This window comes from Athene noctua, chromosome 4, assembly GCF_965140245.1.
Source record: "Athene noctua chromosome 4, bAthNoc1.hap1.1, whole genome shotgun sequence".
Lineage (NCBI taxonomy): Eukaryota > Metazoa > Chordata > Aves > Strigiformes > Strigidae > Athene > Athene noctua.
Window position 1 is genome coordinate 14223229 of NC_134040.1, and position 17581 is coordinate 14240809.

Sequence of the window (17581 nt, forward strand, 5' to 3'; positions counted from 1 at the left end):
TGGGCCAGTAGAATATGAACTACCTAGAAGAGGGGGCATATATTGCTAAACATTGGTTATGGAGAGATTGTGATTTAGATAACACTTTGGCTCCTCTTAGATTTAGGTAATTAGCTCCTAGTAAGACACCTCAGTTTTATTTCCCTTAAATGTAACAGCTACCTGACTTCTGTGTGAGGGCAAGTGTAACTACTTTGTGCAGTTTTGTAAGGCTAATTTTCATTGCAACAAAATAAAAACTGGGCTGAACTCTTAAATATTTAATTACTTCTAGTTCTTTTCACTCTGACTATGTGTACAAATGTATGAATGCATCTTTTTTAAATGTCTTGTAGTCTGTCTTTGAATGTCTTGTGGACCATAGGCTGAGGAATATTCATCTAAGTATCTGTGGAACATGCCAGGATGACTTTAGAGAGTTTAGCTCATTTTTTTCAGTAATATTGCTAGGTTTCTGTTTCTACTGGAATGGTAAAAAAGCAATAAACCAGAACTCTCTCCTGGTGAGACTACTCCTTTCTAGACTTCTAACTTACTAACCATGCTTGCGGTTATGGAAATATGGAGAATAAGTGAACAATATAATGTTTAACCAAATCTTTAATTTACTTTTTTCCTTGCTCACGGTAGAATAGAAATGGCAGAGTTGAAACCTTCCAAATAAGTGCAAGGCAAATGCCTGTCAACTAAGTTTCAGGGAATACAGACCTTCTGGAAAGACAACACAGAGCTCTGCACTGTTTGCAGATATGTCCAAACTAGTCGGTTCTACAAACTAGCTGGTTCAAATCCAACTGGGACATAGATCCTTTAGCACAGTGCTGAGTATTCCCATGTGAGGGTTGCTTGTACCCAGCTGGTTAGTCCAATGTTTGCTTGCTTAGGTCTACCTGAGCTGCAGTCACACCACGGCACTGTGAGTATCTCAGATCCCTATTGCCCTCCCATGGGTATCTCGCCTTCCCCATTGGTAGCAGTAGCTCTTCCCTAGCAGAAACCCAGAGAAACTAAGTGAAGGGGCAAAGCCCTGCTGCTCAGGAAAAGGCTTCTTGTTTGGCCAAGGGGCACTTCTGCTCTGAAAGTGTGGTGAAGCAGAGACACAAGCAAAGGCACTGTGGTTATTAGATACAACTCTTTCCCTTAATGGAAAATCTACTTTTACTTTTATGTCCCAGGTAATGGACAACATGTAATCACTGCACTTCCCTCAGCTGTAGAAGTCAGAACAGTTCTATTTACCTACAGTGGGGCTATCCTCATTTGTATTTTCTCTTCCTTCTAGCTTATGCTGCTCTCCTAAAACAGTCTGTAGTATCTGTATTTAGGGTTAAGGGGAGAAAGTGCAGTTGTTCATTATGTTAACTGTCACAATAAAAATGTTTTATGATAGAAAAAAAAAAGTGCAAATTAAGATTTGTGGACCCTCATTCAACAGATGCCAGTTGGATCACATTACTTGCAGTTTTTTATGTCTGGCAGTGTTTATTTGGGTCTAGGAATAAGAGAGCAGCTGTAATATGGAATATAATGGCTTAGAGCTGGGTGAATTGGCAGAGTTCAAGTTTGTGCAGCTCTCCTGGCAACCTGGCAATTCTCAAAACACTTAATTCACCCAAACCAATTTTTCTTTAATGGAAAAGAAAACTTAGCTAACAGTGCTGAAAGAAATAGGATTTTCAGTCTGATTTTAGTGTCACTAAAGCAGAGTAAACAACAAAGGAAAGCAATATAATTTCACAAATGAGGTGGAACTCTGCAGGGTAAAAAAATTGTGTGGTCTCCAGACACTTCATGCGAATTGAGCAAGGGGGTGGAGAAGTAAGTAACTCTGGAGAACAGAGTGTGCAAAGTAATATTAGCAGACATGTTGACTTTTCTTAAATTAAATTGCTTTGTACCATTAATCTACTCTAATTCACTGGCATAGCCCTCTCAGCAAACTTTTCTTTTCTCTAAAGCAGTAGTTCTCAAATATCCTGTTGTTTGCACTATTACATAAAACCGCGACAAAACTATTTGTTCTAATACAGTGGCTTTATTTTTTTATCCACTGAATTTGAAAAAGTGCATGTGGACTAGTGCTAATTAGGATTGCGTGGGTATCTTAGCCTAATGTGATAGGGACTATAAGTTTCCATAACACCCTGATCTGGTCATAATTAATCATGACAAGGATACTGTTGAGCTGAAAGTGATTAGTTCCAGCCTTATTAAAGGTCACTACTGGCTACAGTTGTGGGCTTCATCAGATAGATCATGTTATCTTATTTTTTTGATGCAGACAGAAAATAATTAAAGATGATGTGAAAGCATGAAGCATCTACATATTTTCCATATCAGTAACATAAAGAAGTGTAAAAATACTACACCAAAGATACGAACTTATTTCAGGGAACTAACTAGTGTCAGAATAGTTTCTCTGAGAGGAAAAGAGACGAGAAAACTATTTTTGGAGATGTAGTGAAGTTAACTAAGAATAGTATCATCCTACCATGACGCAGAGGAGATAATTATGCTACATAAATGAAGTCTCTCTCCTGGTAGCAATGCCAGACATTGTACACTCTCAATGTTATTGCAGCCTTGTCAGCCACTTAGACAGCATGTTTTGGCAGACCACGCAGGTATTTTCTGACTAATAAGTAATTAGGAAATGTAGTGTGTTGGGAAGATAATGGTGGTAAAGGCAAGCTAATGTGGAAGAGCCTGTCTCCATCTCCTCGTTTGCCAGCCTTGCTTCTTGGAGCTGTCATGATCTCTCCTGCAATTCCTCAACCCTCCCTGAGGCATGACAATGTGTAGTGGGGTTAGAGGATCTTCAGAATTATTTTAGTAAGTGACACATATCACTAGAAGTGGCACCTTGTAGAGCTCTGCAACAGCCTCTGTGCTTTCGCAGTCATCCTCCTCCTCCAGGTGCCACTGTGCTTGCCGATGTTTCTCTAACAGCTCATGGTAAGCCTAAAAGAAACACAATAGGTATATTTAAATAGCTGAAAAGGTTTTCATAGCTTCTTGTGATCCTCTCCTTCCCCTCTCTGATCCCCTTTACATGTATCATCACAACAGTAAGTGTTTATCTGGAACTGACTCAGAGTGAAACAAAACTTGCCTTACCACCTTAATTTGAGCATATTCAGCCTTGAGTATGAAACTGCATAGACTCAGCAATTTGGGGTTAAGTAATGTGTACCTAATACTGGAAAACATGTGAAATGATCTGATTTGCAACCTGCTTTCCTGTGTATGAATACAATTTCATCACAGCCAGTACTATGAGGTGCAGAACAGCCATCAGACATCATCAGAAACCTTAGTTACAGCTGTATCACAGTGTATAGAGCTTTTGCACTGAGGTTGGTCACCGTGTCCTATGGTGGTCCCTAAAAGGCTGACCGACGAATTAGTCCTGATTTGGTTCTCCAACACAGATTTTTTTTCTTCAGGGTAGGATTGTGATGTGTTGGCAGGCTTGTGTGCTGTAATGGAAGACCAAGTTTCACAAAGAACATCTCATTCTGTAGACTAACGAGTGGTCTTATACATAAATACTCCATATTTCGATTTAAACTGCCAAGTGCCCTCTTACATTCCCATAGTAAATATGGCTTTCTTCATTAGATATGTCAATAGGGCTCTTTTAAAGAGCACAAATGTGCTCATAAACTCTTCATGTATAGGTCATTCTCATAGAGGTGGACTTTAAAATTCACACTTATCATGAAATTGTAGTCTACCATAGAATTTGACAAGTTAACTGCTGTAACTTCTATGTCTACAGTGCTGAACAACACTGGGTTACTGTAACTGGCACTTTTTGACTGTGTGCTTCACTTGATCATTCTCCTATTCTCTGCCAGTAAAAAACAAAATGAAAATGCTCCTTTTTCAGTGGAAACACAGACAAAAGAGACTGAATGACAGAGGTACTCTAACCTTTATTATCTAGGTCATTCTGTCATAAAAATATCAAGGGCTGTAGCAACTAAATCATTACCATCCAACTTGCATTCAGAAAAAACTGATGTGAAAAAAGTTCATTGTGAAATCCACCTTCTTAGTTGGCAACATTTGAAATTCAGCAGAAAGGTCAGTTACTGTTGAAGCTGCTACCACGGTGGTGTGAGCCCTTTGATGAGGTGGAGAAGGGAAGACAGAGGAGAAAAGTGTATTTGATGGCTACATCTCTGGGCTTATGGTGAGGGTTTAGGACCAACTGTTGTGCTGATTTTGGCTGGGATAGAGTTAATTTTCTTCATAGTAGCTAGTATGGGGCTATGACTGGGATTTGTGCTGGAAACAGTGTTGATAACACAAGGATTTTTCAGCTACTGCTGAGCAGTGCTGACACAGTGTCAAGGCCTTTTTTGCTTCTCACCCCACCCCACCAGCGAGTAGGCTGGGGGTCACAAGAAGTTGGGAGGGGACACAGCTGGGACAGCTGACCCCAACTGACCGAAGAGATATTCCATACCATGTGATGTCATGCTCTGCATATAAACCTGGGGGAAGAAGGAGGAAGGGATGTTCGGAGTTACAGCGTTTGTCTTCCCAAGTAACCGTTATGCGTGATGGAGCCCTGATTTCCTGGAGATGGCTGAGCATCTGCCTGCTGACTGGAAGTAGTGAATGAACTCTTTGTTTTGTTTTACTTGTGTGCGTGGCTTTTGCTTTACCTATTAAACTGTCTTTATCTCAACCTCTCCCCCATCCTGTTGCAGGGGGAGTGAGCGAGTGGCTGCGTGGTGCTTAGATGACAGCTGGGGTTAAATCACGACACTCCTTCACTGCTGAATGTGCTGTGAAGCCATGAAACAGGTTTAAAATAGCTCTGTGCTGAGGGTATTGCACACACAAAACAGTTACTGGACTATTTAAGTCAAATCATGGGAGCTGCAAATAAATACATAATTTTTTTATTCTCTGGACTCAAGACCCCATCTTTTCTTGGACAAAAGGCTCTCTCCACTCTGGCAGCAAAAAGGCTTAAATTTCTGACTTGTTTTTTTATTTGCATACAGGCATTTCATAATACTAAGACTCGGTTCTGTTCTGTCCTGTAGCATGAAGTGCAAGTGGCCCATTTCTGCTCAGCCTGTCATAGCAGACTGTCAGTCTACTATTTAATTAAGTACATTTGTTAGCTTTCTAAGGTGTACAGAATAGAGCGTCTCTTGCACAAATATGTGTGGCTCTAACTTTGTAGGGGAGAGGTCTTAATACAAAATTTCTAAGCTTTGTTTAATGAATTTGGGATGTGTCCAAGTGTTCTGAATGATGTGTATAAGGAAAATACATTCACAAGTTCTCAATAGCTACAAAAACGTGTGACAGAATTATCTGTCTCAAGTTATGAAAAGCCAAAGAGGTAAAATGTGCTCTACTGTTTTAAAGTGCCTGAAACCTTCTTTTTTGAAGTGAGGTGTTGCCAGGCAGGTGTTGCATACAAGAACAGTAACTGCATTATCCCATTCATACAATGTAATTAAAGAACTTGGCCCTGCAGTACAAAATTGCAGTGTTGAGATCAATAAATTTTGACAGTTTGCTACAGCTGGAATCTGGGTCTTCTCATGTAGTAATTTATCTAAGTTATTAGATTTCATCAAAAGTTTAATGCTGCTGGATATAACCACTTTAACCTTAAATTATTTCTTTTAATGAAAATTAAGGATTGATTTTTTTTTATAATTTCTTAATAACTTGAGTCTGTAGTTCTCAGCAGTTACAGGAGTTTTGCAGCTTTCAGCATTTACAGCTAAGAACTCTTGATTTCATATATACATTCTGAACAATAACAAGAGCTCTGTAGAAAATATGGCCATGAAAACATTACACTGGCCATTGTATACCATATTAAATGATCTATTGCAAACCTTCTCCAAGGTATCCTGCCAGCAACCATAATGAGTTTTCCCTCTGTTTATGTGAAATTTGATAGTCTTTTGAGCCTCAGTAACCTCACTCATAGAAAAGCAATTAGATCAGCGCGGTCTGCTTTCTTCTGTAATGCAGGCCAGATACTTTCCTCCAGAGATTTCCTACATTGAACCAAACACATAGTATTTAAGTAAAAGATGTTTTCTACTAAACATGCGATCTAGCATTAACACCCTTCATCTTTTTGTTCCAATGCAACAAGACCGACACTGGAGGAAAGGTCTATAGGCAAGCCCAGGCAAGAGGGGGTCTGACCCTATTCTACCTCTGCTAATGTTCACAATTGCCAGGAGGACTCAAAAATCCCAGTTTTATGGAACTGGAAGAAACCTGAAATATATTTGGCCTTAAAAACTAACGGAAGACTGAGAATAAGCTTTTACATGCTCACCTTAAGAAAATCATGAACATCTTTATTATGAACAGCTTTACTGAGGAGACTCCCTTGCTCAGCTTTCTGTCTGTGTTTGAACACTTCTCTCTTCTTTGCACGGCACTCCAGTCGTTTCAAGATCAGGTCTTTACTTTGCTGGACACATTCTGGAACATAAACCACTAATGATTAGATACCACAACTCCACAGGGAGAAAGTAGCATCTGCTACTGTCACAAAACATAAGCTCACAGAAATCTGTTAAGTGAGTGAAATAGGCAAGTAATTACCATGCAGGATTTCAAATCTGATTCTTATCTTGATAAGTCTTTTTAGATGTGAACTTTTGGGTCATTACATGGCACTTAAATATATCAGTTTTTTTGATCACTACCATCATGCACCCTCCCTTTCACTAGTGCTGCCTTATGAGAAAGCAGTGTTAGTTCAAGAAACAGGTTCCCACCTGCAGCACCCCAAACCTCCCCCTCCTGCTTTGGGAAGGTCCAGAAGTGGCTCATTATCCAACAGCATATATGCAAATGCTGCTGCAAGGACAGGTGCTGTAACATATGGCAGGGAGAGAAGGTCTAGAGTAGTGCGAGTTCAGATCAGCCTGAACTGGCATGCAGCCATACCAGGCTTCCAAAGTGACTCATCCAGGGATATGCAGCAAAAGTTGTCAAGGTCCCTTTGATTTTGTGCAAGTATTGTGAAATATTTGGGACCGAGCTCTTCCCCCCTTCATTCCCCCTACAGTTTCAAGTGATTTATAAATTCATGAGTCTATCTGAACCCTGTGCTGCAGAGCAGAATTGGTGCTTTTGATGTTCTGCCACTACTTCATGTCTCATTGCCTGTCTGCCTAAGAACTTTACTCATTTCCCCCACTTGCCCCATCCCAAACCAGTACTTCACTTCTGACACAGGCAACTAAAGGGGAATGCAAAGGAATAGTCATCTATCTGTAGCTGTTGTTCTGCCATCACTTCAAGCTGCTTTAACTATGAGAAATTATTTTGGGGAGAAATAAAGGAGTACACTACCGTAGCACTGAGCTTACTTATTCTCCATGCTAATTTACTGTGCTTTCCACAGGCTGATGCTGCACTGACAAAACACTTGAAAGTGCAATGAAAGTACAGGAGAGCCTGTAATAAAAATGTCAGCTGAACAAATGTAGCAACTGTTATTTTTAACCACTACTTGATTCTTTACTACTTCCTTGTTTGTTTCCTAGAAGAAAATCTTGCTGGCTTTGTGTTCTGCTTGTGAATTATAGGTATAGTTTAACTTATGTATTTAGGAGCTCATAAGCAAGGCCAACATAGACTCTCATGTGAAAATGCTGCACTCCAGATTCTTTTTTTTAAAAACATATTTCATTTCTATCTAAAACCAGAAGGTTGATAATGCCCTTCTGTACAGGCTGTACTAACTATAATATATAGCTATGTATAACTATAAACACCTACTTTGCATAAAATCAAGGCCTTGACAGAGTTATTTTTGCTTTGGAACAAGAGAAACTTGACAAAAAGGTGAAAAAACCACCCACCGATGTACATTTATGCTTAAGGAATTTTAGTGGCTAAACCTATGCAAAGAATATGAACTAGGCATGCCAGCTTTAGGAGCAAATATCCATAAAATAATCTGTATCATGATATACCTGAATTTATGAGTATCACCAAACTGTTCATATAGTTAACTGATGTTTTTAAAGTGGAGCAAGTCTGCACCATGGGAATTCTGATCTCCTTCTACAATGAAATGACTAGCTTGGCAGATGAGGGAAGAGAATGGATATTGTCTACCCTGACTTCAGCAAGGTTTTTGACAGTCTCCCCACAGATCCTCAGAGAGACGGAGACGAAGTATAGGCTGGATGAGCAGACAGTGAGATGGATTGAAAACTTGCACAAAGTCCACCTATAAGCCAGTGGTCTACCCCAGGGGTCAATACTGGGTCCAGTCCTGCTCAGTATCTTCATTAATGACCTGGAAGGTAGAGTGCATCTTCAGCCAGTTTGCAGAGGTCACAAAAAATGCGAGGAGTAGCTGCCATCCACAGGGCCCTTGACAAGCTGGAAAAATGGGTTGACACAAATCTCATGAAGTTCAACAGTGGGAAGTGCAAAGTCCTGCACCTGGAAAGAAATGACCCCAGGCACCAGCACATGCTGGGGGCCATCCAGCTGGAAAGCAGCTTGTCAGGAAAGGACCTGAGGGTTCTGGTGGACACCAGGTTGAACATGAGCATGCAATGTGCCCTTGTTGCAAAGAAGGATAATGGTATCCTGGGCTGCATTACACAAAGCACTGCCAGCAGGTGGAGGGAGGTGATCCTTCCCCTCTACTCAGCACCAGTGAGGCCACACCTGGAGTGCTGGTCCAGTTTTGGGCTCCCCAGTACAAGAGACATGGAGATACTGGAGAGAGTCCAATGAAAGGCCACAAAAATGGAACATCTCTCCCTATGAGAAAAGGCTGAGAGATAGAGCTGTTCAGTCTGGTGAAGAGAATGTTCATGGGGGATCTTATCAATGTATATAAATACGTGGAGGGAGGGTGCAAAGACAGAACCAGGCTTTTTTCTGTGGTGCCGTGACAGGACAAGAGGCAACAGGCACAAACTGAAACATGAGAGGTTCCCTTTGAACATCAGAAAACACTTTTAGATTTTGAGGGTGTCAGGACTGGCACTCGTTACCCAGAGAGATTGTGGAGCCTCCATCCTTGAAGATACTCAAGAGCTGTCTGGACATGGTCCTGGGAAACTGGCTGTAGCTGACTGCTTGAGCAGGAAGGATGAGATAACCTCCTAGACGTCCCTTCCAACCTCAACCATTCTGTGATTTTGTAAATTGCTGACCATGAGATATGGCACAACTTAGCGACATGAAGCCTGAAAGTGAATGAGCAGCACTGCAGAAAGGATATACTGCAACAAGACTATATTCATTCTGACTATTCAGTTCACTGAACTCTAACTGTAATGCTGGTTTGCTAGGTCAATTTTCTTTAAATATGCCCACAAGTAGCAGAAATGGTTCTGGAAAATATGTGGCAGTAAAATACTTCTCGGTTTTCCTTTTGGCTGAACATGTACTACAATTTTCTATGAGTGCTGATGGGAAGTGCTGAGCCCACTGTATCACTGCTTGACACAGCACCTATCAGAGAAGTTGGGGGTGTGTTTCTGAACATGTTGGGCTTTAGGTAACAAGCCCATTTACATTAGGTAACACAGGAAGAACCTTAAATCAGTGGGTCAGTCAGCTTAGACTTTGTTATAATTGTGTACTTCACAGATAGACCATGTGAAAGGTGTAAGAGGAAGAGGAAAATACTTCAATTTTAAAGTATTTTACTCTGACATAATAAAAGAGAGGTTTATCTGAAGATCCTAAGCCTTAAAATTGTCTTTTCACAAGAGTGATAGCATAACTGTGTTTTCTGCATCTTCTGGCTCCACATGGTAGCAGGAGATCATAAGACAATATGCTATACATACACAGCTATTATGGTCCCTAACATTAGCCAGTATCACCAACAATGTCAAGTATGTGAACAGTAAATGGAGAAATCTCACAAATACTTCTAATAAATGTGACTCTTCAATCTTCAAATTAATGAAATAAGGTATAGATTATGTGAACTGTAAAGTTGGCCTGGAACAAGACCTAAAAGGCTTAAAAATGAAGTTCCTATTCTAAGCATTCACCCTTCACAATAGTAGTGTTCTTGGCCAATTCATCAAAACCTTTTTAAAACAGAGAGTATACGGCTGAAGCCATAATATTTTTAGTATTTAGTACAATGAGAACTATTTACTATTTCATACAATAATGAGAACTCATACCCATATTTGTTAAGAGATCCAGTCTAAATACTCACCATTACTGAGATATGCCAGTTGTTCCCAGAAGGCCTTGTGCAGATCTGTTAAAAGTTCCTCCTTTTGTCGGACTGAGAGATTATTCTTTACAGTTAAATGGTCCAGAATGTTTGATACAATGTTTAATCTACACTTGCACTCTTCTGGTATATAGGACTTCAGTGAATCAATCATTTTTACCATAAGCTCCCAGTTGAATAACCTTTCCTGAATGTCCTAAAACAAACGTAAAAAAATCCCATTTAGAAACCAAGAATGGGCTTTGGTTGTACTTGTCCTTCCATTGAATTATTAATTCCCACAGTACACGGAAAACCAAGGAGGCTTCTCAAGACCATGTGAATAACAGTCTTCATGTATTTAAACACTTCTGAAAATCTTGACTGATGTAGGATAGCAGTGGGTTTATTGCACATTCAGTTGCAAGAGCTCATTTAAAACTATTGGTGGTTTTCATTATTTGTAGCTGTCAAGAAGACATTAAGGCAGCAAAGGACAACAACGAGCTTGCAGAACAAACTTAAATACTCAAGGGAGAAAGATGGACAGAAGGGCAACATGGAAGTCCTAGACCTCTTTCCATGTTACTATATGGCACACCAGTATGGGCCTTCATTTTGAAATGAAGACATGTATTTGATTTTGATACTGGCATTCCTTCAAGTATGTGGTCAGCTGGAGTTCAGTGAATATACTAAAAATCTGTATAATTGCCTATGGTCTAGCAGATTTCATTGCACTAATAAAGAAGCAGACCAGGATTACGGTAGGGAGCAAGATTTCTTGGATGAAATTGCAACTGCTTTAGACAATGCTGCAAGGCTGGAAAGAGTGTGACAACTACTGTAGTTAATGGAAACACACATACAATGGCCTTCGCAATGAGAGGTAAGTGCCACAGCAGTGACTTCAGGTAGGACTATTTCCTGTATCTATATCCAAACATCTCATCTGAAGTCTGCCCATCTGAAGGAACTTACTGTGCAGTAGCCCCATACGGGTCAAGTCTGATCAGCTGCAAAGACTGTTTACATACCTGGTCAGATCAGTTTACTTAATCGCTCCAATTAAAAACTAACAAGCTCATAACTACTATATCTGTTTATTAGTAAGGCAAATAAAGCCAGCTATCCATTTATTCTCCAAATTCCTAATAAATGCAGTGGGTCAGATTCTGATTGTACTGTTAATCTATAAATTCCAAGTAATTCTTTAAGGATGTCTTGTAAAAAGAAAATAAAGACTTAACCAAAAAGCACAGTGCTGATGCATTTATAAACATATTTTTCCCTCTTAAGACCATTTCATTAAGAGATGTAAAGGGTTTTAAATTCCAGTTAAAGTCACTGGACACACAGAATCACCCTCAAATTTAAGTTAGGATTTCTTAGTCAAAGTGGAATAATACATTGAAAAAAAAAGAAATGTCCTAATGCCCAAGGTAACAATTCTCCTTCATCTTGCTCCTGGCTCCCTGGCTGCATTAATATCACTTTTTTCTAACATGACTGACAAAATGGTATTTTGAGAATTAGAACTCAAGTGCAGAGAGTTCACCCTCCTGTGAGTCTTCATAAACTGCAATGGAAGTTTAGCTCTTTGCAAGAAAGCTGAAAGAGACAAATGGATTAAGCAGCCTACATCATTCCTGAGGCTGGATGCACAGATTCTGCACACTTGCATCATTCTTTGTGTTCAGATTGACTGCATCTCTCTCAACTTTTATTTCTCTTTGTACTTTACCATTGCCTGCAAATCTTGAGATTCACTTAATAAGTTTTCTACTGCAATCATCTTCTCGGTCAGATCCATCCTTATCTTTGTTGCTTTGGCACTTGAGCATTTTGATTGGTCCAAAAAAGCCTGCTGGGCTTTGTCGGTCTGCTTCCAGAAAGCTTCCATCTGTGAAATATGAATCAAAAACAATCTATATTCCCTCATTAATCATCTAGTATTTCGCTACAACAAGAGGCATACCAGTCTACTGAGATACAAGTCACTGAGACTACAGACAGCTTTCAGTATTAGTTATAGTGAACATTTCGCAAAGCTGAAGAGTCTGTTTACTATATGATTACACACGTTGGTGGCACATAACCAGTAGGTCAGTCCTGACCTTTTTAAATGTAGTCATTCTGTATAACTCAAGAAGAATTTGTTGTTAGTTCTCCACATACTGCATCTATAAAAGCCTATTATGTTGTTAGTATTAATGGGAAAACTAAAAAAGATAACAAACTGCAGACCTTTTTTCTGGGAAGCTTATTTAGCTGTAGAAGCAGGCATTTCAGTCAAACAAGATTTTTGCTAAAAAAAGGAAAACTGAAAATTGTCACTGTTTTACACCATCAAAGCCTTTCATAGCTACATGCTACATAAGCACTTTATTAACTGCATTGGAATTAAGTACTTTATGCAGTATCTGCACACTGTATGTGTCTATTCTGATGTATTATCATATGGTTAGTTTCTAGTTTTAGGCTCCAATCCCACAAACACCTATGACTGTGCACAACGGTAAATATTCTGTGGTCTTTAATGGGATTACTAGTACACATAAAGCTAAGAAAATGTATCCATCACCAAGATATGTATTAAGAATCTGTGAGTTTTGAAAAAAACTGTGACCATGGCATCTGTGAGTATGGCAAAAAACCTCTTTATATTATTGAGGCAAGAGTGGATTAGCTCAAGGTCCTGATCTATATGAATCTGCATACAGGACAATAATTTTCAATATGGATGAAAAGCATCTGCTGGCATAAGAGTGACAGACCCACTGAAAGATCACTGCTGCTGGTGAATAAATGTCTCATGTTGCTCAGTGAGGCTGCCAGCAATTTTTTTTATGCGACTCTGGAGAACTCAATCAATTTTTCACAGAGCAAAGTTAAATTGCAAAAGAAACTTGACACAGTTGTACCACCATTAACAGGACTTCCACTATAAAGTGAAAAGCCCAGAGACTCAAGAAAAAGCTGAGAAAATTCCCAGTGAAGCACTTAACCATCAGACATTAAAAAATGTTAACTCTTCTATGAAAAAGCCCCAAGGCTGAGATGATGGGCTGTTCAGTTCAGGGATGAAGCGCCACAGTCAATCAGTGCAGGCAGCTCACAGAGCCATCAGTCTGTCTAGTCAGCCTCTCATTTTTGTCAGCAGTGAATTTGCTCAAACCTCAAAAACAGGACTGAGAAGGACAAAATCTTCCAGATTACTCAATTTACTGAAAAATTATATACAGAATATTCTCAACCTCCAATTTTCTAGCCTGAAAACTGTTCGGACACTACTGAAGAGACAAAAAAAAAAAAAAATCTTTACTTTGAGAATCAAATGCCTGATATAAGATTATATTTTTACATCAAAAACCATGTAAATGTATTCTAATGTGGAAAGTTGCTAAACAAAAATGTTTTTCCAAAGTAAATGCGCAAAGTGTACTAAAAGGTTGTACTGTTAATTATTTTCTTAGTACTTATTTCAGCTGAAAAAGTTTTATAGTCTTACTACTCTCTTATTCAGTTATGGAGGACTGAAGAAAACAAGGTGTTAGAATAAAATTCCTAAAAGTCAGGCTATATGTGGACTTGAAACAAATCTTACCATCTGACATACAATAGACATTTCTCAGCTCTAAACCCAGTGTGATAAAACAGTGTTTGTATAAAGACCATACTGACTCCCAAAGGAAGTTGGAAATATTTTGCTGGAGCAATATAAGAATGTTTTCAGGACTCATACACATCTAAATTACTAACTGTGGACTAGTCAACACAACAGGTAAAAACATCCAAAACACTCCCCATCAAAAGAATAACATTAAAATAAAATTTTAGAAAAAATTAGAAAGTTACATTATCTATTACGTGCTCAGAATATTCTCTTTCTTTCCTTTCTAAGTCTTCCAGAGTCTGGTACTCTGAATTATGGGCTCCTGACATCTCAGTATTCTGGAGTCTAGAATCAAGTTGTTTCTCTAATTCTTCAAAATCCTGGGGAAAAAAAAGCAAGTGATTTGTTAAACAGAAAAACAGACATAACTTCTACATTCAGGAGTGAATTTGTATGTCAGTTCTGGCTCATGGCTAAGGGAGCTGAGCAAGAGTATTCACGAAGTTCTGTCACTGGGTAAAGCACCTTCTGCAGTAAGCCAAGAAAACTCAAGGTATATGGCAGCTCTGAACTACATTTAATACAAATACATATATTTCCACTAGTATGCGAGTACAGTCAAGACTGTTGTCCATCTCCACTGAATTCAAGTTTTAGTAAACACTGCTCCATGAGATTTCATACTAATAATCCTCTGAATCTATCCACAAATACTTTTATTTTAATGTACATGCTCCATCTTAAATGGCAGCTATGAGTGTACATGCTGTGTTTAAAAGCATGGGTAAGTATCCAGATATGATAACCAGATAGTGTTTCCTGAAGCATGCTAGCACACACAGATGAACAGACCTGTAATGCACATAAAGGACAAATTACAGGATACATGATTACATGGGTTTTTAAAGTTTTTCAAACCTTTGAAATGAGGATGATTTTTTCTGAAAGCTAATGATACCGACAAATACCAGTCTTCTGGCATTACTTAGAAGGTTGGTACTGAAATAGATGATACTTCAGCTGCTGAGACATGCCTTACATAACAAGCATTTACTTTTAATACCAGCCAGTCTTGAGTGTCAATGAATTAACTTGATATCCTTATGCCTTAAAGAAATGTAACCAGATTTTGACAAGCTTCACAAACAATTTCATCAAAATCCCATGAATTTTTCTTACAATGCAGAATTAAAAGAGGAAAACACTGTCTGGAACAGCATTTATAATCCTCTGTCTTGGCAGTGCAGTATTACAGTAAATAGTTTCCAGTGTTAATGCTTTTGCTTATTACCAACATCTCTTTTCCATGGTATTTGTAACCAGCCTCATCCCTTATGTACTATTCCAACTGTAAAGCTGTCATGTTTCCAAGACCTTTCTTACCATAATATAGCACACAGGAATCCCATATTGACACTTAAACAACTGGACTACTCCAGCAATCACTGCATCTAATAAACAAGATTTAGCCTTTGTCTTGCAGCAGCTCAGTTAAGTGCATGAAAATGCCGATGCTGTCAAGTCTCACCGAGGGTTAGGTCATATTGGGAAATGTGCTTATCTGTATTACCTCTGTGTTTGTAATTTGAAGTCATTACCAGAATTTCATCAGAAGAGGGGATTCACACACCAAATCTCACTTTTCATTCATAAATACAATCAACTTTAATACTAAACCTGAGGATTTAAGGCAGAAGAGTAGTTTTAAGGCAAAATGCATTCTGATATAAGGTACAATTACAGATATTCCTGATGAGACTGCACAAACAAATCTCAACAACTAGAGCTGACAAGCTGATAGACTGCCTAAATGTGAAATTCCATTCGTATGTAAGAAAAAAATAATCATTACTGTGAGAAAATTAAATATTGGACTAGGTTGCTCAGAGAAATGATGGCATCTCCTTCAGTGCAAATATTGAAGACTTAGATTGGCAAGGCACTGGATAACCTTACTTAAGGCCCTGTTTCCTACAGAAAGATGGACCAGATGACATCCAGATGTGCCTCTCAACCCAGACTTTTCTATTACTCTAGTCTGGAAAACGGAAAAGAGAACCAGTAGCTCTTCTATTTCATTTAGTTGTGTAAAGCTTTTTTTCCTTCTAATGATCTTAAAAATAGTACTGTGACTCTATCTGAAATACATATTGACTGTCAATGTAAGTCTTACAGTTCAGAAGTGGCATATGGATTTTGATACAAGTATAAAGAAGAAAAAAGGACAATGAGGAAAGTAAGTATATTTTCCCTTAATGAAATCCCCTAGTTTCCTTCTGGAAATTTTATTATCAGTAATGATACATGGGACCAGACAAAGACCTAATAATTAGAAATTATTAAATCTAAGTGAATAAGGTTCACAATGTTCTGTTTGCTTGAATGGATTCAACTATATTTTTATCAATACTTTTATCCTTGAGCTATACACATCACTGTCCGGATCACCTCATACAATTAATAAAGAGGAAATGCATACAAGGTAATAGAGAATCAATAAACATGGCAGTTTCTTTGCATTTCTTCTGAAAAAATTACAAATGACATTACTGTTTTAAAAGGACTAGGTGAGATAGCCCACTGGCAGCTTGCATCAACTGGTGGGATTTGCTCTTTATTTTCTGTGGTCTTAAATATTAACCAGCAAAACCACTTACATTTTCCTGAATTAAAAGGATCTTCTTGAATAAATCATCATTAATCTTCTTTTTATGATAAAAGTCTGTGAGGTATATTTTGAAAACCTGAATAAACATCTGTTTAAAAGGAAGGAAACAAAACCCAGGGTAAGTGCCTGTTCAACATCGTAAGAACATACTTGTGATAACTTCCGTTGATTTAAATCAACCAGTGAGACTACAGTGAATCATAAACAAAATAACAGAAACGTCATCAGCAACTCTGCAGTACTTCCATTGTAAAAAATTCTTTGGCTTTGGGTTCCGTAAGATACTGGAAGATGGTGCTACATTTTAATGAGAACAAGGACATAATCTCATATATCCTTGTAACCAGACTGACACACTTGAAACTGTCCTTTACTGGAGAAAATGCAGATCACTTAAAAATATAAAGCCCATTTTTCTAAAGTTTAGTGAACCCCCTTAACTGAATGATACTAATATATTCAATTACTATGATTTCAACTGTAGCCAGCCAAATGAAGTATCAAGCATTTTTAGATACAAGTCTAAAGTAACCATCTCAAGTTCTAGCTACCTTCTCTTACAAAAAATACACCTATTTTCCAGTTGTGTGATTTTTTTTAAAAAAATACATGTAATACTAGTGTCTTCAGAAAGATGTTTTTGAACACTGGGATAATTTTTGCTTAACCTCTTCCCCTCTAGCCTCAATTGGAGCGTCAGTGTAAAAACAATTCACTTCATTACTAACTGCTGCAGCATTTTCCAATGTGACAATAAAAATGTGAAAATTAACAGCCACCTGCCTGTTATTCATGTACTTGAAAACAGATGATGCAAAAGTTGGCCATTTTAAACATATAAAAACATAAATAAAATTGTATTTACATATAAAAGCAGTTATCGAAGCCAACATTTCAGCTGAGCAAAATCTGGAAAATATGCTATAATTAGAGATCTCATTCCTCTGCTCCACACTGGGTGCCAAAAAGGACTGCCATAAAGCAGCCATGTTTTGGATCTCACTTCCCAACGTTTTGGATAGGAGTTTGGCATGTTCTGAACACACACCACCAAGATAACACGTAAAAAGGAAAAAAAAGAATT

At 38.4% G+C, this 17581-nt stretch overlaps 1 protein-coding gene across 5 annotated transcripts in view; it reads right to left on the reverse strand.

Annotated features, from left to right (window-relative positions):
• EVC (EvC ciliary complex subunit 1) overlaps positions 1-17581 on the reverse strand; it is a 57528-nt gene that overhangs the window by 30183 nt on the left and 9764 nt on the right. For 3 of the 5 annotated variants that reach the window (XM_074904508.1, XM_074904507.1, XM_074904512.1), the window contains exons 6-11: positions 16487-16585; positions 14072-14209; positions 11958-12116; positions 10214-10430; positions 6332-6480; positions 2863-2961 (exon numbers count right to left, since the gene is read on the reverse strand). In XM_074904508.1, coding sequence (XP_074760609.1) covers positions 2863-2961; positions 6332-6480; positions 10214-10430; positions 11958-12116; positions 14072-14209; positions 16487-16585 — 861 coding nt within the window. The remainder of the gene's footprint in view (positions 1-2862; positions 2962-6331; positions 6481-10213; positions 10431-11957; positions 12117-14071; positions 14210-16486; positions 16586-17581) is intronic. The other 2 variants (XM_074904509.1, XM_074904510.1) reach the window with 2 other exon arrangements.